The sequence below is a fragment of the Anabrus simplex genome, chromosome 3 (genome assembly GCF_040414725.1).
Source record: "Anabrus simplex isolate iqAnaSimp1 chromosome 3, ASM4041472v1, whole genome shotgun sequence".
Classification (NCBI taxonomy): Eukaryota; Metazoa; Arthropoda; class Insecta; order Orthoptera; family Tettigoniidae; genus Anabrus; species Anabrus simplex.
The window spans coordinates 33,079,077-33,102,544 of NC_090267.1; the positions used below are offsets into that span (position 1 = coordinate 33,079,077).

General features: G+C 38.9%; 2 protein-coding genes across 5 annotated transcripts in view; one reads left to right on the forward strand and one right to left on the reverse strand.

The window, feature by feature from the left end:
• LOC136865946 (glycosaminoglycan xylosylkinase) overlaps positions 1 to 20,356 on the reverse strand; it is an 86,052-nt gene extending 65,696 nt beyond the window's left edge. Inside the window, exons 1-3 of one of the 2 annotated variants that reach the window (XM_067142509.2) lie at positions 20,152 to 20,356; positions 13,110 to 13,241; positions 1,021 to 1,266 (exon numbers count right to left, since the gene is read on the reverse strand). In XM_067142509.2, coding sequence (XP_066998610.2) covers positions 1,021 to 1,266; positions 13,110 to 13,241; positions 20,152 to 20,175 — 402 coding nt within the window. In that variant the 5' untranslated portion in view covers positions 20,176 to 20,356. The remainder of the gene's footprint in view (positions 1 to 1,020; positions 1,267 to 13,109; positions 13,242 to 20,151) is intronic. The other variant, XM_067142510.2, reaches the window with a different exon arrangement.
• Positions 20,357 to 21,041: 685 nt separating this feature from the next.
• The window catches only part of LOC136866975 (TBC domain-containing protein kinase-like protein), a 107,998-nt gene continuing 105,571 nt past the window's right edge, over positions 21,042 to 23,468 (forward strand). Inside the window, exon 1 of one of the 3 annotated variants that reach the window (XM_068226984.1) lies at positions 21,042 to 21,175. The gene's annotated coding sequence lies outside the window, so the exon portion shown is untranslated. Of the gene's footprint in view, positions 21,413 to 21,579; positions 21,674 to 23,468 lie in introns of those variants that run through there. The other 2 variants (XM_068226983.1, XM_068226985.1) reach the window with 2 other exon arrangements.

Consider the following 23,468-nt stretch of genomic DNA (forward strand, 5'->3'; position numbering starts at 1 on the left):
AAGAATGTGGTCGTGTGAGGATCTTAATTTGAACCAATGTTATGACTCCCAGTTCGAAATAGAATCGTGGAGACCTTGAGCAGCGTGTTGGCACAGTTGTTGAAGGGAGTGGAGCTGGGCTACTGAAGAGTGCTTTACTCATTCGGGACAAATATTTCACGTTCCCTACAGGAATCAACATATATATCATAAGTGGTATGTTCCGAGCTATCAGTGGAGAGATGGCGTGGTATGACATCAGTAGAAAGTAGGAAAGATGACAATATGAAGATAAAGTGGGAATTCAAGAGGACAAATTGGGGCAAATATTATTTTATAGGAAGGGGAGTTACGGACTGGAATAACTTACCAAGGGAGATGTTCAATAAATTTCCAATTTCTTTGAAATCATTTAAGAAAAGGCTAGGAAAACAACAGATAGGGAATCTGCCACCTGGGCAACTGCCCTAAATGCAGATCAGTAGTGATTGAGTGATTGATTATTTGGCACAAAACATAACTCCCCCACACTTTTTTGAAGACACCTTGTTCAATCTGGTTGCCAAAATGGTGCATTATTATATTCTTTTGAGGATGAGGTAATACTGCAAGCAGAATAATTCTACACTGGGTCTTACGACAAAGGAGAAGAGGAAAAAATCAAATCTGTATGTAGATTAATTCAGAAGCACGTTGGCTTAATCACCTAATTCATATTTTATATAATTTTAGAGTATCATAGGTATGATTTGTTAGCGAGACATTAGAAGTTATTGTTGAGACTGTACACTTCCTGGGTCAATTATTAGGTACAGCACACATTTTAGTGTTTTTAAACTCAAGGTAGCTCTATGCTTTTCCTGGTGGGCTGTTCTCTCGGCCTGCTGTTTACATCGTGTATAGCGGTGAACTGTTGAATTAGAGTATGTTACAGTAAAAAAAAATATCAAGCCTGCTTCCACACCAGTCTATCCTACACCATGGGTGGTAAACATATTCTGTGTATTCAGGACATCAGTTAGAGACGAGACACTGACTTACCTTTTCAGCTGTTGCCCACAGTGATGTTGAGATCTCAACAGTAGGTTTCAAGTCATCAAGCAGCTCCTGTAGAACCTTTTTATATAAAACATTCTTCTTGAAGTACTTGGGTGACAACACTTCCAATTTCTGTTTTATCTGCCTCACAGCCCTGATAGTAGCATTGCGAGGTTGTATCACAAGCTTCACCTTGTGCTTCCCAACTGGTTTCTCTGTCTTCTTCCTTCCCGGTATGAGGTTATTTGCCTATGGTAACGTACCAACATACAACACAGTTGGTAAAAACAAAACGAAGTAGTAGGTTAATGGGACACAGAACAGAGAGGTGGTTGCAATTCATCAGAAAGAATATTTTGTAGGAGCTTTAAAGCACTCAGTAAACAATTTACATACTAGTAAATTAAGATGATAGCAAGATGCAAGAAAATTAAAGTAACTAGTGGTAACCGTATGTTCTACTACAAATACAAATTGAAGTAAGTTTTAAGAAAAAAGTTCAATTATACATGCCTGTTACTAATGGAATGTTATTCATTCATTCATTTATTTATTTATTTATTTATTTATTTATTTATTTATTTATTTATTTATTTATTTATTTATTCATTCATTCATTCATTCATTTATTTATTTATTTAATGTATGGCTTTTAGCGTCAGGAGCATCCGAGGACATGTTCAGCTCACTTGGGACAGGTCTTTCTAGCAGAAGCTCATGTCTGATCTGAACATCTAGATGAGGAGGAGGAGGAGGGGGGGGGGGGGGAGGAGGAGGAGGGTGAAACCCAGTGTTGGCACATAGCCTACTCCTGTCGAATAACACCAAGGGGTTTGCCCAAGGCTTAACGTCTCCATCCAACGGGTGAATCACCATCAAAAATGCCAAATGCCCTCATTCCATATGAACACTGCGGAGAGGTTTGGAAGTGAATCCAGGCTTTCAGCATGCTATCTAGTGATTAGATTCCACCACCACTCCTACCCTCTTCTGTGTTGACCATCTATTATGAGAAATTATACAATTAAAAGGCTCCACCTTAGTCAATACACTGCATGCCTTGAAACTTTAAGCACTAATACATTAAAAGGTACACATCTCAGCCCTATATGACCTTATTTGGCCTTTAAAAAAATTACAAAGATAAAAACAATCATATAAAATAAATTATACTAAAACATTGAAATAAACTCGTAGCCAATCTTGAAGTTCCCATAGCCTGATTTTGAACAATGTCATAGGTCCGATATCCCAATTGTGGTAAAGCCTTCAATAATCATATTTAGTATAGCCTAACAGATAAAATAATAGGAGTTACGATGATCTATAAATTGTGTTAATATATATTCATGTTTTGTGTCCCTGGACATATAATGTCCATATACTTATTCTGCTTATATATTAGCATGCTCAGTTTATGATGAATAAGGTACCAGTAGACAGGATTTTTAAAGACTTGTGACATAGCAACAGACGTATTGACAAACAAAGACTTCCAATATGGCACCAAGAAACATCACCAATAGGTCATTGGTGTGAAACATGTATATATTCTTTGTAGGTTGTTTAAAAATAAGAACGATTGAAGAGAACAGCATTTATATCGTAGTGAGAATAAAGTTGTTACACAAAAAAGTAAATGTGTTCTCGTGTGATATTTTACATTCGTAAATTAAAAAATCGCATTCTGAGAATGATAAATTGGCGACCGCAACAGGACTTCCGAAACTCAGCGATGAAGATTGATCAAATGACCAGGGTGATTTTACGGAAGGCGCTGGCATAAGTAAACTCTTTCAAGATTAAAAATATTGTGTCCACCTATTCAATACAAATATATATTTTTTGTGGTTAAATTCTACATGAATTAAACACACCAGTTAGGGACATGCTTCGCCCTAGTTATGGGCATCTTCAGCCTATATTAACACGTTGAGTGCCGAGCCGATTGTAGCACACTATTCCACTGGTGCCAGGCATGTTTTTGAATTGCATTCCGCTGGTGCCAAAGCAATTGTATGCGTTGTAGTCTGTCTATATAATATTGGGATGTACTTATATGATGTACTCAGTAAATTTTATCTCACCATACCATGGTCATGTGTGACGCCATATGGTGTCACATCAATTTTTTGGAAAGATAAAATATAGCATGACGCCATATGGTGTCACAGAATTTTTTGTCATGGAATGTGCAATACGAATTTCAAATACGGGATATTTATTTGCTAATTCAAATTAACGCAATATTTATGAAAACCTAGTAAAATGCAAGGCAAGTACTTATATTACATTACATACTGTTGTGAACAGTTTTCTGATAACTCTAAACAATGAAAATATGCGTCTCGGCACGCCCGAGTTCTTGTTACTCGTAATTTTTCAAACCTTATTGGCATCGTTGTTCAAACAACGTCCATTGTACACTTGTTTCATGTGCTATTTTCATATTTATGTTTTGCACATCTGATCGGGAAGTTAAGGGGAAACGCGCTAACTATACGCTACCTGGCTGCTAGCGCAGCTCGACGCAGCCCGGTTGGTTCACGTCCGCTGCTTCGCTCCTCCCTACCTCTCCACCACACCCCGATACTCCCGCGGCACTTCTAATTTTATGACTATTTATTTGTTCAATTTTGGCATTTAAACTTGCGCTGGGTACATGCAGTTTTCACCTTAGCATTCTACTGCCTCCCACGAATATTCCTACCAAATTTCAACCGAATCTGAGTGTAACACATGTATGTGTTCCCTCGTAAGATTATTACCAATATCTTCCATTTTTTATATTTTTGCACAACTATATAAACTGAGTGATAATACGTACGTAAAAGAGGAATAAACAATGCCTGGCACGTTTTCACCTGTGACAATGACCACTGGCCAGTCAGTGGCTTCGAAAGAATACTGTGGCGCCACATGGTGGCATAGAGTAAAAATACATAGTTGGAATAGACCCTGAAGTTCGCCCTTCACATAGTACCAATTTTACGCGCATAGATGTTACAGCTGATTATCTATGGTGCATCGCCTGAAACTCAACTGTGCCGCCATATGGCGTCACGCCAACTCTGATTTCAAGAACGGTGTGCCGCCATATGGCGTCACGCCATCTCAAATTTGAAGACCACCGTGACGCCATATGGCGGCACGTGGCACCCAACGTGTTAAACTTAAGGTCAAGAATTAAAACTATAACATTGGAACTTATAGTAAACTAACTTAATACTAAATACAATTGTCTTATGTTATTTACATAGTTTACAATATGTACAATATGTGCATTAACTTTGCCAGAATTTATGAACAATGAATTAACTTATTTTATTATGACTAGACTTCCAATTGTGGATTGCATTGATCACAGTGTGAATTGGGGTTTCTTAAATTGTATTGACTAGAATTTATCACTGCGTGAGTTGGGGTTTCTTCAACTGTTATGGTCGCCTGAGTTGTAAGAACTTTTACAAAACCGGAATCTTGGTTAAAATCGTTAATATTCAATTTAAAGTCCACATGTAGTCCAACGGAGACAACATTTGGGCCAAAAATAAATTAACCTTATATAATTGTAAATTTAGGAGGGCTTTCTTTTTGTATGTTGCTTTAATTTCATTTCTTATCCAAATCTCGTTGACCTTATTCTGAATTCTATTCTTATTGGTTATACCCTTCCTCTGCGTGGGTTTTAGAAATTTTGGTACCAATTTTTGTTCTGCCGGAATTTATGAACAATGAATTAACTTATTTTATAATGACTAGACTTTCAATTGTGGATTGGATTGATCACAGCATGAATTAGGGTTTCTCAAATTGTATTGACTAGAATTTATCACTGTGTGAGTTGGGGTTTCTTCAGCTGATATGGTCGCCTGAGTCGTAAGAATTTTAACAATACCGGAACCTTGGTTAAAGTCATTCATATTAGGGTTTGAAACAGTTATGTTTTAAGATTAAAGCGTGTAAGTAGGATACATATTGTTGATTTCATTCATTGCTTATCGGATAAAAATATTTGGAAAATTCAGTCATTCTTGTTGATAAACTTCCCATTGATGCATATTCAATCTGGGAGGAATATGAGTTGTCTGTAATTGTCTTGTCGACGTTAGCTGGGACCAAATGTTCCGGTTGTGTCTGAACAGCTAAGTTTGCTGCTCCTAGTGTAGTATTGATGCTACTTTGTTCGAGGCCCAGTCTAAAAACATTGAGACCCAATCTGAAAAACTTGAAGGGAAAATCGACTCCCAGTCTCAAGAAATAAAGGGCAAATCAATTCCTGGGTCAAAGATCTGAAAGAAGATATTTCAAAAATGAATGACAAAATCAGCAGCGTAGAATTAGATGTAGATAAAGTAGTAAGTGACATGCACACCTTGGAAAACAAAGTCGAGAAGAAGATTAGAGAAATTGAGCGGGAATCCAACATTTTTAAAACCAAAGTAGACCAGAAGTTTACGAAGTATGAATCCGAGGTTAATAGAAAAATTTTAACCCTGAAGAATAACATTTCTGTAGACAGTAGTCAACCTAGCAGAGGTGTTACATACTATCCACTTCAGCAGAGGTATCGACCTCCCCCTTGGGATACCGACTGATCCCAGAGTAATCAAAGACAGCCTACCGGAATTTCATGGGAGACTCGAGGAGTGTCCTAAAACATTTCTAAAGACATCAGAGTCTCTACTGGGTAGGACAAATATACCTACGGAAATATACTTGCAAATTGTCAGCCAGCAGCTAAAAGCATCAGCAAGGGCTTGGAGGCAGAATATTAAAGGGCTCAAGCTCGACTGGGAGGAATTTAAGAAAGAATTCGTCCAGAGATTTGACTCCGAGTCTGTCCAAACTTCGATACAAAAATGGTCCTAACTGAAGCACAGCCCAGTGGAATGAGAGCAGGAGCTTTCGTAATTCAAAAACTCCAGCTCTTTAAGAGTGTCCACGAAAGGGAAAATATTGATACGAGCGTCCCTTACATAAATGAACTGCTACACGATAAGGTTTGAATGCTTGTTATGGTGGCACAATCAAAAACCTTTGAAGAGCTTCATCACATCGTAGCAAAATTAGACAAAGAAACAAGTTACCATACCTCAAAAATGAAAACTCTGGTAATGCTACCGATGAGGGCAGCTTGGGACCGTTCGAGTTGGGGTAAGGAGGGTTCCAGAAGAATGAAAAAGTCCCAGATACATGACACCTGGCTAGAAGGTAAACATATTGGTCAAATCTGTAGTGTTGATGAACCTAATCCACCCCAGCCGGCTATTAACTTGACGACTGATGATAAGCCTTCAATCGCTATCCTTGACACTCATTTGTGAGCATGAATGTGGCAAAATTATTAAAACCTGTTTGTCCTGGTAAGGTGGCAACAGTCAGGGGAGCAACTCATCACATGCATTACTAGACTGAGGGTTGTACCTTTCTTCAAGCCAAGTACTCTACCGAAGTTATAGATATACCGGTGAGGGTTGTCAAGGATTTGATACCTGACACAATATTAGGACACGACTTCTTAGCTAAATATGGGGTAGTGATAGATTATACAGCCAATGAAATATTCTTTGGTAATAGAAACAGAATTAGGTTGCATGGGTTGAAAATAAAGCCTTTGAGTTAGAAAGTTAGAAACCAATGTATTGGCCAAACTGAAAACAGGACTGTTGAGGGTGGAGAGAAGGAAGACCTTGAGAAGTTGATGAATAAGTTCCCTGAAGTCATTACTGATAGAATCGGATTTACCACAACGGTAAAACATAAAATAATTTGCAAGGATAATGCCCCAGTTAAACAACGGCCCTACCCACTTAACTCAGATAAATGAAAATTTATAGTAAAAAATGTCAAGGAAATAGAGAACCAAGGATTGATTGAACCTTCAGTATCAGGATGGGCATCTCCAATTGTACTACCTAAGAAGAAAAATGGTGGTTACCGACTTTGTGTGGATCTACGTCAGGTAAATAACAAGATCTCTGCCATCTGATAAAGCAAGTGAGTGAGGCAAAAGTCTTTAGTACCCTCAATTTCAACTCTGGCTACTGGCAAGTAGAAGTCAAAGAAGAGCCTCGACCGATGACTGCTTTTACCACCCCAAGAGGACTCTATCAATTCAGAGTCATGCCCTTTGGTCTTAAGAATGCTCCAGCCACCTTTAAGCGTCTGATGGACGAAGTCTTGTCCGGATACACAGGCGAATTTTGCCAGGTTGACTTCATGACACTGTTCAAATTGTTGTCAATCATTTTTAAAACCTTTTAACCAGAAGACAAACAGACATTTTTAATGTAACAAAAAAAATTTTTAACAACTATTCCAATGAATAGATATAGTTTTTAAGCTGACCAAATATGTAATCATCCAATCTCATTTCATTAACACATTAACCCCACATTCTTTTAATATCATTTAATTTAATTGGTATTCTAGTAGTTTTTAAGAGAATCAATGTACTTGCAAATAACGTGTTTAAAAACTCAGCATTTCACCTAAGCTTTAATAACAGCTGAAGATGTTCCCAAGTGAGAACGAAACATGTACTGTTTACAAATAAAAATTTGCTAAAAGGCAAATAAGAAGTATCTAAAAGGTGGAAGATTTTCAATATTGTAACTCTCTGTGATTAGATTTTGATACGGAAAATGAAGCTGATTACTTGCAAGGTCCAGGATTATATGAGAAGCTGTGGAAATACGTAGAAATCATAATTTCAACAGGGACACTGGCTATCAATTAAGTAACATGCGGTTGCCAGCAGTTAAGGATTTATGTAGGTAATTCCCTTCCCTGTCCCTTCACTACTGTTATTTTGTTTCGATGTTTTCCAAATTTGTACGTTCCTTATCACCAAATGTTTCATTCCAGGCTTGTGTCAATGTCATACTTTCATACATGTGTACACTTGTTATGTTAAGTGACTCCCTCTCAGGCTGATTCTGATGGTTACGTCGGCTTCCGCTTTAAATGCTGGTCCTGTACCGCGTATGGTGAGTCATCTGATGACGAATGAACGTACCACTTCCACTTCTATTGTTACCGTCTAAATTCAAACCTCATTCTTGGAGAAGTTTTCCTCAGGAACAGTCAAGATTTTCTTCTGAAGACACAGAGCAAAGTTCTCTGCGAAACAAAGAATTTCACCTTATTTTCTTGACATGGCAAAAGCACAAAAGCCTATGTCATGTCTGTAAGTATGGGCCGTGAAAGCATCAATGGTAACATAACAGGTTTCTTGCTTCCTACGCTTATTTTTACTTCAATCTATAACTTTTTTTTTTCCTGATGTTCTTTTTGATTCTTTCTTTTTATCTTGTGTTTTGTAATTTAGAAAATAGTTTTACTGTTAATAAAGTACAAGGCGTGTTTTATAAGTAAGGGCCATTGACACTAGTAGTTTGCGCGCATCGCAACGAACGCATGCAACGGGAACAATGGTGCACAATTGCACTTCTGTTGCTAACCTGTACGGTTCTGTTCTGTGCTTGCTTAAATGTTGAAGATCATTGAATGGCCCACCCTGTGCAAGGTTCGATCAGTGATACGGTTTTTGTCGGCAAGGAACCTGTCTGCTGCAGGCATTCACCAACAGATTTGTGAAGTGTACGGTGCTAATGCTATGAGTGAAGGCAAAGTGCGTAAGTGGGCACGAGACTTCAAAGATGGCCATGACATCGTCCACGGTGAGGCCCACTCCGGTCGCCCATCTCTGATCACAGACGATTTGGTGGCTTTAGTTGAAGCGAAGATTCGTGAGGACAGACGCTTCACAATAACAGCTCTCTGAAACTCCTTTCCTGACGTGTGTAGGTCAGTGCTTTACAAAATTGTTTCTGAAAACCGAAACTTTAGGAAACTGTGTTCCCGTTGGGTCCCTAAACCCTAACGGAGGACCACAAAAACAAACTATTTGAGTGTTTGATGACGTTTTTGACTCGTTATTCTGAAGAAGGTGACGACATGTTGAGTGAGATCGTAAAAGAAGACGAAACATGAGTTTCGCATATCAACAGAGCATGGAATGGGGACACGCACATTTGCCTGTAAAGGTGAAGGCCAAACAGACTCTGTCCCAGCGCAAGATCATGCCGTCTGTGTTTTAGTTATCGGAGCAAGCAGGAAGTTTCTATGAACAGGGTATTCAAAACTTAGTTGTAAGGTATGATAAGTGTTTAAACAAACTTGGCAGCTACTGTTGAAAAATACAGTAAAGTATGTAGAATCTGCATTAAAATGTGGTGTTTGAAAATCGTCTTTTGTTGTGTAGTTATTTTCAAACGGCCCTTACTAAAAAAACATGCCTCGTATTATTGTTAATCCAAACTTCTTTTATCCTCTTCCAAATACAGTACCCATACCTCTTTTGATGTTTGCATAATTTATGGTCATTAACCCTAGAACATTAATCCTGCGTAAATTTTACGACGGTAGGTAGCAGAACGGTATAGTTTATTGCCTTCCGCGCATGCGTACCTGCCACCATTCTGTGTAGCAGATTTTTTCAAGCAGTTATTGACTGTGGCATGTGCGATTGTTGATATCTTTGTTCATTCTTGTAATAATTGGGTGGGTGTCGTCACATTGACGAACGGTTGGTGATAGTGTGAACTTAAAAGTGTAATGTGTCTTCATGCCTTTTTTTTTTTTTTTTTTTTTTTTTTTTTTTTTACATTTATACTTATTTTATTTATTTTCTTGGTAGTTTTGGTTCCTTTGTGATGTGAATAACACACATTCATAATTTGAAGGGTTTATTTGAATATGTTGTGTTATAAAATTCATTTCTTATAAAACGTGTTAATTTAATATTTTTTGTGTGTCAAGTTTTCTATATTTAATAAATAATCACATACAATTATTTAATATCTATGTATTTTGATTCATGTTAAGTTTACGACACTATAGGAACTCTAAATATCCAAAATCTTGCCAAATATAAGCTGTTACGTAGAAAATATAACAATTATAAATTGGAGTAGTCAAATTTACGAAGGGTTAGTAATAATGTGTAGCGAAATAGGGTTAGTGTTCTAGGGTTAAAATAATTTTATTTTAATTTTTGAAACATACAATGGTTGCATTTAAGCATTATGTCAAATGACTGTGGTGGGATTTGATCGCACAACCTTTAGCATAGGACAGAAGCACCTAATCAAATTCACTATGGGACCTGTCCCAACTGTAGTTTCCAGAAAGTGCCAGTTATGATAGGCTTCTGTTGTTTATGATCTAGAAAGAGAATTTTACAATAAAAGCCCAGATTCATCTCTGGTGATTCTCAATAGTTCTAGGCCCAGATATCACTGGCAAGTCATTCAAGGTGGTAAGAGTTTATAAGGAACAGGTAATGAGAAGGGGTGAGGAGTATGTGGGAAAGAAAGTCATACAGATGGATCTCCAGGGGGAAGAGGAGGCATGGACAACTTAGGCAGAGTTCACTGAGGATGACCTGAGAGAGAAGAAACTAGAGGCTGAAATTATCCAAAACAGGTAACAGTGGAGATAACTCATCAGGAACAGTGACCTCTATGTAGAGTGGGAAAAGCTGCAGAAGGAACACACAGTAAGATAAACACAATGAATGGACAGTGTGGAAGGGGGAGAAATAGAAAGAAAATATGAGAGTACAAGGGCAATCTCCACATCTTCAAAAAGATTGGCTCTTTCATCATTAATCCCAGTTCGTCTACATCCACTTCTTCTCAGCCCCCGACGAGCTTGTTTGTACTTTCCAGCCCCATCAAGAGGACAGACTTCAACACTCACTTTCCGTATAAGTACAGGTAATGGCAAGGAGGAAGTACAAATTAAGTTGTTGAACCTGACGCATATAGAATTGGATTACACAGTTCTGTTGGATTACTGGATGTTCAATGCCAAAACAGTTACTGTATTTAAATGAAAGAATTTTGTTTACTGAAAAACGTAAACAATACTGCATACTGCTAAGAGTACATATTTTAAAAAAACAGTATTTATAAAGACATATTTCAGGAAAAAGACATTTTATTCAATGACCAGCATTTTATAACATGTTTAAAACTGCATTTTACGTTACTTTTTGGCTCTACAGCCCCTGTAGGGCCTTTGCCTCCTGGACAATCTCCACCCACTCCTCTCTGTTGACTGCTTTGGTTCTCCATCTTCTAACTCCCATCCTTCTCAAATCCTCCTCCATTTGCCTAACCATCTGACCCTCGGTCTTCCCCTCGTAAGACGTTCTTCAGATTTCCCATTGAAGACTTTCTTTACCGTCCTGTTCTCTGTCATTCTTTCTACATGTCCCAACCATCGCAGTCTACTATTCTTTATTTCTGCTACTATATCTGGTTTATTATTCAGCTCTCTGATTTCCTTATCATCCCTGATTCGCCAGAGTCACCATCCTTTACTGGTCCATAGACTTTCTTAAGTATCTTCCTTTCCCATCTTCGTAACAACTCCTCGTACCTTGTGTCATAGTCCAAGTTTCCGAACCACACATCACCACAGAGCTCCCTACCATGCGATAAAATGTCAGCTTCAAATTTCTACTAAGGCTTCTTGCTTTAAATACTTGGCTTAAGGCAAAGTAACTCCTATTACCAGCTGCTATTCTAGCATGTATTTCTTCTCTCACATCATTGTTTTCAGGTACCATCGACTCCAGATATAAAGTTCTTGTGGCGTTCCTATTCTTTCCCATTCAAATTCACACTTTTTTCTGCTTCATTATTCTTTTTCCTAGATGTTAACAAGTACTTAGTTTTTGACTGATTAATCGTTAGTCCCATCTCACCCCCATATTTTTCTAGTTTTCTAGTCTTTTATGTTAGTGTCTGAATGATGTTTTGCTCCTTGCTTATTACAGTAAAGTTAAAGAGTACACATCTATGAAAACAAACTACACAAGAACCTTGTTTATACGGATTATGTGGGATCGGAACTAATCCGGATTATCGAAAATCCGGATAATCCGAAAAACTAATAAAAAACAAATACAGTACATGTTATATAATCTATTTACATAAGTTGTACAGTAATACATTTTTTCAATTTTACAAAACATATAAGAACAGTTTTCTTACATTTACAACTCTGTTTTATGCACTACAATAATGTGCGAGTTTTATCTGTTTTACATTTGTATAGCATTTGGGCGCAGTACGATCATGAAGACTTTTACAAACAACAGTTCTGCCAGTGTGGTTTCAGTCAAGGATTGTAAATAGTCCATCAGTTTGTCCAGCTGCATTGTTGCCTTTCCATGAGTCATTGTTTCTTCTGATGGAGTGCCTGTTTCATTTTCGAATTCACCATCAGTGAATTAGTAGTGCTTTGAATTTAGAAGAGCGTGGGTTCGAATCCCACCTCGGCCGTCCTGAGAATGGTTTTTCCACGGTTTCCCATTCTCAACTCCCGGCAAACGCCGGGACAGTACATTTGATAGACCATGGCCGAATTACTTCCAATTCTTGTCCTTAACTTACTATCCTTGTTGGAAAAGCCATTCAAGAAGAGTCGACACCGTAAAAGAAATACTGTACAAGTAAAAATAAATGTTTTATTATTTTCGATCCGGATTAATAAGGGCCGGATAAACAAGGTTCTTGTCGCTCTCTCTTTCCCCCCCTCACTGACAATGAAAATGCTACATGACCGGTGCTCCTTGTGTTGGACTACTGGACATGTCAGCCTACAGAGAGAGACTACTGCTTATAGAAAAATTATTTGATGTTCTTATCTTTATACTGATTTGAACTTTTTTTTTTGTTTTTGGTTTTATTAGTTGCTTTACGTCGCACTGACACAGATAGGTATTATGGCAACGATGGGATAGGAAAGGCCTAGGAGTTGGAAGGAAGTGGCTGTGGCCTTAATTACGGGATAGCCCCAACATTTGCCTGGTGTGAAAATGGGAAACCACAGAAAACCATCTTCAGGGCTGCCGACAGTGGGATTCGAACCCACTATCTCCCGGATGCAAGGTCACAGCCACGCGCTCCTAACCAGACGGCCAACTCGCCTGGTTGAACTTGTTTGTTCCATTTCCTTACTTAAAGTGTTTCTGAAGATATCATTGCTAATTACAGAAGTATATGGAAACTCACCACAACATGATTTACACTGACCACATTGGGAGATTTGTCTTCGACAATCAGGTACATAAAGTAAACATTGGCACTGAGCACAAGGAGAAAAAGAGCAGTCAGAGAGACGACAGCGCACTGGCGCCGGACTACCTGCAAAACAAGAACAGACTGATAAGAGATAAGAACTTCACAAAAGAAAAACCTGAAAACAACCACAGTACATTATCATGAACATGTAAGAACTAGATAACATTTTAAATTTATATGGATAGTACCGAACAAGTGGCTGTGCGGTTTGGGACACATAGTCAGCATTGCCAACCTCCGAAAACTGAAAACCGTACAGAAATTATAAACAAACCGTAATCTTTAATGTAAAACCATAGTGCTGATTTTCACCCAAATACACTCAAATTCACAGAACGCATGCAATAATAGCAAACAGCGATTATATCAAATAGGAATAGGAAATGCTTGTTTTAGTATGCTGCAAATGATCCATGGTTCTAAACGGTATATTGTGTTTTGCGAATAAAAAAAAGTTTTATTTTTGCACTGTGTTTTTAATTTCTGAACACATTACGTTAGCCTCTTTTTTTAGAACAGCCTTGAAATTGCTTTGACGGGTAACTGATACAACCTTTATACTTTTAACGTGCTTATCGCTTTTATTGTATATTTTAATATCACTTAATTCTGAGTCCAGCTCCATGGCTAAATGGTTAGTGTGCGGGTATTTGGTCACAGGGGTCCCGAATTCGATTCCCGGCAGGGTCGGGAATTTTAACCATAATTGGTTAAATCCGCTGGTGTGGGAGCTGGGTGTATGTGTCATCTTTATCATCATTTCATCCTCATCACGACGCGCAGGTCGCCTACGGGAGTCAAACCAAAAGACCTGCATCTGGCGAGCTGAACTTGTCCTCGGACATTCCCAGCACTAAAAGCCATACGCCATTTCATTTACTTAATTCCGAGACAAATGTCACATGGCAAACCTTACACTTTGCCCTATCCTCGCATGTTGGATCACAACGCAACCATTTGTTATACTCTCCCATGACTGCCTGTCCTTCTGTTTCCTTCTGGGTGTTTAAACAGAAAGGTTTTTTTTTTTTTGATGTCATAGGCCCTGCTTCACTTTTAGAATCAAAAGCGAACACCATCTTTATTTATTTAACATTATTTATCAACATAATTAATACATGGTGAGCTCACCACACGAAACTGAAGCACTGCGCTGTCACGCAGAAGTACATCACAATATTACTCATAGGAACAACAAAACAGCATTATCCATAGAATTTACAACTAGATGCTGCACTGTTACCCGTTTGATGTTACACCACACTTCACATTTTCAATGGCGCAATCAAATCCTCAGTGAGCGACTTAGCCTGGATGTGATGTACATGCACAACTTGTGGACTCTTCCTAACTGAATCCAGGCAGTTATCAAGTCCAGACACAGACTTACACGGTGTTAAATAATGCTTGTGATGATTTCTCCAGGTGTGATTTTTTTTTTTTAATGGTGAGCTTATTATTGTACAGCAATTAGCTGCAATATATACAGGTGCGCACAAATAATATGAGTGCTTTTGTCAATTATTTCTAGCCATATTATTAGAGATATGGTGATGGTGTTTGATGTTGTAAGGCAAGTATCCCTCAAAGTTTTGTTTTGTTTGAATAGCCCTCCATACATTGTGCTTCCCCCAATGCCCGCGTGAGCGCAACAGTTGCAACATCCAGCAGACATGATGCGTCCTCTACCCCAACAGTTGCAAAGATGGCGACTAACAGTGAAAAAGCGTATGCTGTTCTGGAATTTCATTCATGACAACCTTGTCTTCAGTAATGAGGCAGCATTTTTTTCTGAGTGGTAAAGTTAACAGGCACAATGTACGAATTTGGGGGACTGAAAATCCCCGTACCTGTGTGCAGCACGTTCATGACTCTTCCAAGCTCTGTGCCATCTCGAAATTTAAAGTTTACGGTCCCTTCTTCTTCACTGAAAAATCCATTACAGGGCATATCTACCTAGATATGCTGCAGAATTGGCTCATGCCACAGTTGGAGACCGATAGCACGAACTTTATCTACCAACAGGATGGTGCTCCACCTCATTTCCATGTTGATGTTCGTGACTTTCTGAACAGCAGACTTCCAGAAAGATGAATTGGTCGTTTCGGGAATGAAGATCACACCCTCATGCCATGGCCTCCATGCTCTCCTGACCTCACCCCTTGAGACTTCTTCATATGGGGTTATGTGAAAAGAAGCAGTTTTTACGCCACAATTACCGGCTGATCTAACAGAACTGCGGGCCCGCATCATCAATGTCTTTGGTCAAATTGACAGCGACATGCTACATCGGGTGTGGGACGAACTTGACTATAGAGTTGGTGTGTGTAGAGTCACTCATGGAGCACATATCGAGCACCTGTAGGCTAATAAAAAAACTTTGTGAGTTTTTCTGTCTGGCTATATAATTTTGTAATGTTACAACAAACAGGAACTTTTTGAATCCGCTCTAATCATTTGTGCGCACCCTGTATTTATTATTACACTGCCACCAGAATACCACAGAATACTGAACTGGCCAGGCCAGAAGTGACTATTTGCCACAGGCATACATTACTGTCAGATGTAGCATGCAGAATCTGTGAAGCAGCAGCGAGAAAACAAGTCTTCTGCACCATAGCAAGCTGGTCCAATGAGTAGTCAGTGCAAAAAGAACCGAGCATCACTTTGATACCGACTGCTGGAAAATTATCTTGCAGGAATACAGTACATCATAGGCAGTGTGCCCCTCCCTTGTCACACCATATATAAAACGTGGCATGTCCTTCAGACTCTTCGTATCAAAATAGTTACTTTTTCAAGACCATAGTACAGTTATATCAATCATGATATACAAAAGTGAGACACTTGAATTGCTCTGGCTAAATGGCAGCACACCTGTCTAGAAAACAGTGAGGTCCTGGTTCACATTCATGACCTGAAAGTATGTATCATAGTTTTGAAAGGACCCCCTCCAGATCCATCTCTAACAATTGATTGATTGATTGTCCCATCAGCAACTGCCAAGACCCACATTATCTACTTCATTCTGTGCTTCATGTAGGTCACAAGAGAGGAAAAGGAGATCCAATTGTTTTTTTTTTTTTTTTTTTTTTTTTTTTTTTTTTTTTTTTTTTTTTTAATCTCCCAAATACCTTCAAGAGAAATGCAAAGATGTTGAAGGTAGTACAGTCATAGGAAAGGTAAATGTTGCATACAGGAAAATCAGTGAAACTTTTGGAGAAAGAAAACTAGGAGTATGGAAAACCACTGCTAAAGCTCATTCCATGTTAAGAAAACAGTACTGCTCTCATAGATCTACAAGGGGTGAATACACCCCCTCCAAGACACCCATGATTCCTTGTGATTCAAGGATATTATACTGTACTTTGTAATGTATTATGAAAGATAGATAAAAAAGTTGAGGCATTGTTACCCACGAGTTATTAAAATAACTACATAACATTTTCTTTTTGATAAATACATAAATAGGGAGGAAGCACAATGGTAGCAACAGCCAATGCTTCATTGCCTTCCTTCATTTTCCTTCTTCTGTGTTGCTTGGGTACAAGCCTCGTGTAGTCCCTCACCCCTCGAGCCCATAAAAATTATTTGTCTATTTTCTCCCCCAATTTAGGCCTACCTTACACTTTAAGCTAGCCTAAGGTTTTTTATGTGCCGTATTTTACCTTTGATTCTGTACAAATAAAAAATAGTTCCTATAAACTCCCCGTCCACTTTAGTTCATAAAACTAATTTGTAGCTTGGTTTCTTCCACATTTTATCTTGAACTTAAATACTGAATTTCACAAATTTATGTGCCACAATTTTCCCGTGATGGCGTTGAGCAGAATCATTCAATATGGCAACCCTGTTGCCATAAGAACAATACTGTTTTTTTAACACGGAATGAATGAGCTATAGAGAAAGAAGACACAGCAGAAAGATGACAGGAGCATATCCAATAATTGTACCAAGATAAAGAAGATTCTGGTACAAGAAGAGGCTGTTAATACTGATAAATGGGAGACCCAATTTTGAGGTCAGAATATGACAGAGCTTTGAGAGACTTAAATAGGAACAAGGCACCTGGAAGTGATGACACCCTCAGAATTACTGACTGCATTAGCTGAAACCAGCATGGTGAGGTTATTCCATTTACTGTGTACGATTTATGATACAGGAGAAGTGCCATCCGAGTTGTAAGTTTGACCAAGTCCTCTCGGGTTTTAACTTTTTTTTTTTACAATGTTCTTTATGTCGCACTGACACAGATAGGTCTTATGGCAACGATGGGATAGGAAAGGGCAAGGAGTGGGAAGGAAGCAGCCATGGCCTTAATTAAGGTAAAGCTCCAGCATTTGCCTAGTGTAAAAATGGGAAACCATGGAAAACCACCTTCAGGGCTGCCGACAGAGGGGTTCGAACCCATTTCCCTAATGCCAGTTTTTATTACCGAGTTGGTGGGATAGGACCTCATGGAGGATCACTGTAAGTACCTAGGGGTTAAAATAAAGAATGATGATCACTGGAGTAATCATTTTAACAAGATTGCTAAGAAAGGTTGCAGATCTCTCTTCACAATGTTATAAGAGTATTTATGGGTTGTGGTAAGGATGTAAAGGAGAAGGTGTGTAAGTCTCTGGTAAGAGAGCAATTAGAGTAGGGTTCCACTGTATGAGGACTACTTGACACGAGAACTGGAAAAGATCCAAAGAAAGGCAACACGATTTGTTCGGATGATTTGCAACAAAAGAGTAGTGTTACGAAGATGTTGCAAACTTTGGGCAGGGGAGACTTGATCGAGTAAGGGGACGAGATGCTCAACTATGTGGTATGTTTTGAGCAGTCAGTAAAGAGATGCCATGGAATGACTTACTAGAAGAAAAAGCTTGAGGGGAGTTTTTAAAAGTAAGAAAGATATGAAGATAAAGTTGGAATTCAAGAAGACAAATTGGGGCAAATATTTATTTATAGGTCGAGGAGTAAGGATTGGAATACATGATCAAGAGACATGTTGAAATAATTTAAAAGTTCTTTGAAAACATTTAAGATAAGCTAGGTAAACAATTGACACCGGCCAGCTGGGTGACAGCCCTAAATTCAGATCACTGATGATTGATTGATTGATTGATTGATTGATTGATTGATTGATTGCACGCAGAATGTTGTTATACTTATTCCCAAGACAGCAGGCGCTGACAAATGAGAAAACTACTGCAATATTAGTTTAGTATCTCAAGCATGCAAAATTTTAACACTTGTTATTTACAGAAGAATGGAAGGAAAAATTGAAAATGAGTTGAGAGATCAATTTTGCTTCAGAAGTAATTTAAGAACACGCAAAGAAATTCTGACTTTATTTGAACCAAGCCATTTTGGATTCTGAAGGTGATCAGGGTCAGATACCGAGAAAGAAGAGTTATCTACAATCTGTATAAAAATCAGTCTGCAGTGATAAAAATCAAGAGCTTTCAAAAAGCATCAGCAATCCATAAAGTAGAGAGGCAAGGATGCCAGTTTGCCCCCCCCCCTCCCACGCCCCCTTTGTCAATGTTTATATAGAACAGGCAGTAAAAGAAATCAAAGAGGAATTTGGAAAGGAAATCTATCTCAATCCAAAGAGAAGAAATCAAAACTCTGAGATTAGCCCAAAAATTGTTATTTTATCCGAGTCTGCAGAAAGTCTGGAGAGTCTTGGGGAAGAAGTACAAGATGAAAATAAACGCCAAAACAAAAGTAATGGAGTGCAGTCGAACAAAGTCAGGTGATGCAGGTAATATTAGATAAGGAAGTGAATTCTTAAAGGAAGCAGATGTGTATTACTCATGAAACTTTTAGTGATACCTCTTTGCATAAGGTGTGGAGTAAGGAGGGAGCTAGCCCGGTTCTGGTAATACTGACAACTGAATGGAAATGAAATCTGAATTGAATCGATAGTATGATCGATCGATAGGAATTTTCTAAACTTCTATTATCTTAACCCAACACTGTGTCACACACACATTATATAACATTTCTCAATGCAAATCTTGTTCCTAGCATGAAGTCTATATTTTGGCTTTGCTGTGTAAACAACAACAGTGCTAGTATGTAAAGTGTACGCCAAATGTCTCATGGCGATTCATAGTTTGTGTTCAAAGGTTGCCAATACAAATCTCTAAGGGTGCCGAGATCTACAGATTCAGCACTAGGGAGTCCAGGTATTGCTACCGGTACAAGTTTTGCGAGTAATACTGTTACTTGGGTAGTAAAATGGCAGGAGGAGGACATAAAATGCAGACTAGCACAAGCAAGGAAGACCTTTTTTAAGAAAAGAAATTTGCTCACTTTGAACAATGATAAGGAAATAGAGATATTTTTGAAAATTTTTGTCTGGAGCATGGCATTGTATGGAATTGAGGCATAGATGATAACCAGCTCAGAAAAAAAGAGAATGGAAGTTTTTGAAATGTGGTGTTACAGAAGAATGCTGAAGGTGAGATGGGTAGATCGAATCACGAGTGAAGAGATAACTGAATCAAACTAGTGAGATCAATTTGGCTAAATTTGACGAGAAGAGATAGAATAATAGGACACATCTTAGCACACCCAGGACTTGTTCAGTTGGCTTTTTAGGGAAGTGTAGGTGTAAGAACGGTAGAGGTAGACCAAGGTACGAATACGACAAGCACATTAGAGCAGATGTAGGATACAGTAGTTATGTAGAAATGAAAAGGTTACCACAGGATAGGGTGGCATAGAGAGCTGCGTTGAAGCAGTCTATGGATTGATGACTCAAACAACGACGACATCCACTGCAATACCTGAAAAGAGAACAACTGGTAGCACATGACTAACTGAAGCCCACACTTGATGCCATTAATGATCCAACTATCTGCATCATCCCACGAATTTATCAGTATTAAATGTACCGCCTTGACACATTGCCAGTTGTACAACAATAAAGTTACTCTAAATGTAAACTGAAATTACTGAAAGCGAATAAACTCACCATCATAATGTCAAATAACCTCATCTACCGTTCACTTCTTTACCATTGTATTTCGAAAAAGTCCTCACATTTTCATTAGGACGTAAAGACGATATAAAACCATTTTGACGCGTCACAGCAGGTCGAATCTTTATATGAAGATCTACAGAAGAGACTATTTTTGACATTTCAAATCAGGCCCATGTCACAGAGAGCCGCGCACAGCTGTGGCTCGGCACACTCGGCACAGCGAACGGATAAGGTTGGTATCACGCGCGAGGGGCAGGTGAATAACAAATGATGCACCTTGCTTTAGAGAATTGAAAATGCAATGTGCCAAAAAAATAAGATAACAATGTTAAATTGCAACAAGTACGGCATCCCCATACTTTTATTTCAATACTGTGTACACTATACCTATGTTGTTACGCCTTCACGAACGTTTCATTCAAGAAGTTTAAGGTGTCATGTATTTGCATACTACGAATTAGCCGGCATACTGTCGGAGTGTAGGATACAGGCAAGGGTAATACAGGGTCGTTAACGAAAACAGAGCGAGAAAGCGTTGTTATACACTTTTTTTTTTTTTTTCATAACAGGCAAGGGAGAAGGTGAGAATCCCAACCCAGGTGCAAGATCCAAAGTGTCGCTGCATAGCAACCTGGCTGACAGAAACATAGGGAATGAAAATCAGATAAAGATAGTCCTGGATGAGGGGTCAGAATAAATTGTTACTGCTCTGTTATGGGCCAATAAATGAAGATGTATTATAATGATAGGCGATTTTATACTTATAGGCACACTCATTTTTTATAGACAGCCTGCGGAATACATTATCGATCGGATCGAGGTATCGTCGAGATCCTATGTTAACGATGTTAACAGCTGATTAAGTAAACAAAAGGGGCGACGGGCGTTAGCTGTCAAACTGTTGTTGAAAGAATTGTACCTGCATGCCGGTAAAAATACGTTCCGGTGGACACATTTATTATGATGAAAATCACCTGTTATCATTAGAGGCGGAGATAAAACGATGTCGTTTCTGGTAATAACCTATAGCTAAGGTTAACTTATTTTGTGAAAGTAAATTTGCTTAGCTTTATGTCAGTGAGTGTAGTACTTCGTTGTATAGGAAATATACTGAGAATACTCGGAGTTGCATCCTTCATCTGTTGACAGTCAGTGTTTTAAATTTATTCGTACATGTCTAAGTAGAAACTGCTTTGAGCAGTTATAATACTTCGACACACGTTTTGCTGTTGCGGCAGGTACCATCGAACAGGTGAGTGAAGATCAAATTCTAAAATTTTAACACGCAGATGTAGTGCAATACAATTAGTTTTATATAACATGTGCAATGTTTTGTTTTTGTTTAAGAGGAAACAGGGTCATGTATGGTAATAGTAATGGTGGTGACTGTTTGAATAGATTTGAAGCCACAAGGAATGAGGAAAGTGAGACTCCACAGGCTACACAAACTTAAGAGAACAATCGTTTACTACTGGTAGTTGGGTAGGAAAACTAAAAGAAGATCCTGGCAAAGGTATCAATCAATGATCTGCATTTAGGGCTGCCACCCAGGTGACAGATTCCCTATCAGTTGCTTACCTAGTCTTTTCTTAAATATTTTCAAAGAACTTGGAAATTATTGATAAATTATACCAATCCCTTTCTTCTCGTCCTATAAATAAGGGGTGCAGACATTTTCTTTGAATTGAGGAGCCTGCAGAAAAGTTTAGGACCCAGCAAGAATCCCATCAACCTGAGGTAAATGGAAGCACTGCTAGACTCATCTGGGACGGCGTAGTCGCCGTTTTAAGTTTCTTAGAGTCTGGCTCCTTGGTTGAATGGTCAGCGCAGTGCTCTTTGGATCAGAGGGCGCCAGGTCGGAGATTTTAACCTTAAATGGTTAATTTCATTGGCTCGGGGACTGGGTGTTTGTGCTGTCCCCAACATCTCTGCAACTCACACACCACACATAACACTATCCTCCACCACAATAACACGCAGTTACCTGCACATGGCAGATGCCGCCCACGCTCATCGGAGGGTCTGCCTTACAAGGGATGCACCTGGCTAGAAATAGCCACACAAAATTATATTTATATTATAGTTCTTTAGACAGAAAAATAGGAGGGGTTCCTGAACCCTCCGACCAAGTTAAGTGTGGCATTTGCACACTTATCATGTAAATCATCTTGGGCCATTATGGTTTAGTCGAAAAGGTTATAGATGCATATTTTCAGTGGACGGTAGTTAGTTCCACAGAATTTGTTTGGCTGTACTCCACAAAATCCACTGCTGAAGAAGAAGTTATTACAAGATTGGAATCACAGAAAGCAATATTTAGAAATCGTACATATACCCAGTGAGTTGACCATGCACTTAGCTGTGAGCTTGCATTCGGGAGATAGTGGGTTCAAACCTCACTGTCGGCAAACCTGAAGGTGGTTTCCCGTGTTTTCCCATTTTCACACCAGGCAAATGGGGCTGTATCTTAATTAAGGCCATGACCACTTTCTTTCCTATCCCATCATCGCCATAAGACCTATCTGTGTTGGTGCGACGTAAAGCTCCTTGTGTGAAATCCTGCTTAGATCATATCTGACTGAAAATTTCTGCAAAACTGGAACTATCAGACCATGTTGGTTACCACAGGATTTCCTCAAGCAAGTAGCCAGGATGTGAGAATTAACTTGGTAATTGTCTCAGTTTTTGGGAAAATTGCAATACCTGATCCAGCAAAGTAGAAGCATGTAGAAGCTGTACAACATGCTATCAGCTCTACATACTAGTAGACATTATATGGACTTTGGGTTTATGCTATGTCTAGAAAACAAGATAGATAGATAGATAAGAAATGGGTGAGCCCTGTCTGCGTAGAGCTCCACACGTAGGTCTATGAAGACCCTTTGTGCCCCTTAAACGGGTTTGCCTAGTCCAGCCCTAGTGCTCCTATAAAGGATACCAGTGTCCGGATATTGGCATTCCTGATGTCTTCCAGGCTCACAAAATGTGAGCCAAGGTATCGATGTCTAGTGCTTGCACGAGCCTCGCACTGACATAACACATGCGCGGAGGTCTCCTCCTCCTTACCGCATCTTCTACACATCGGATCCTGGGTGATTTTCATGATGTGTAGGTGTCTCTGTAAGGTATTGTGGCCTGTTAACAATCCAACTACCATTCTCATTCTGGTCCTATTCAAATTCATTAGGACCTTTTTATAACTTTGGCTGGGCCCTTTGATAAGTTCACGTGCCTGCCTTGCTATGGTTAACCTCTTCCAAATATCTAAGTGAGACTGGTTTGTCCACTGGGATATTACCAGTCTCACG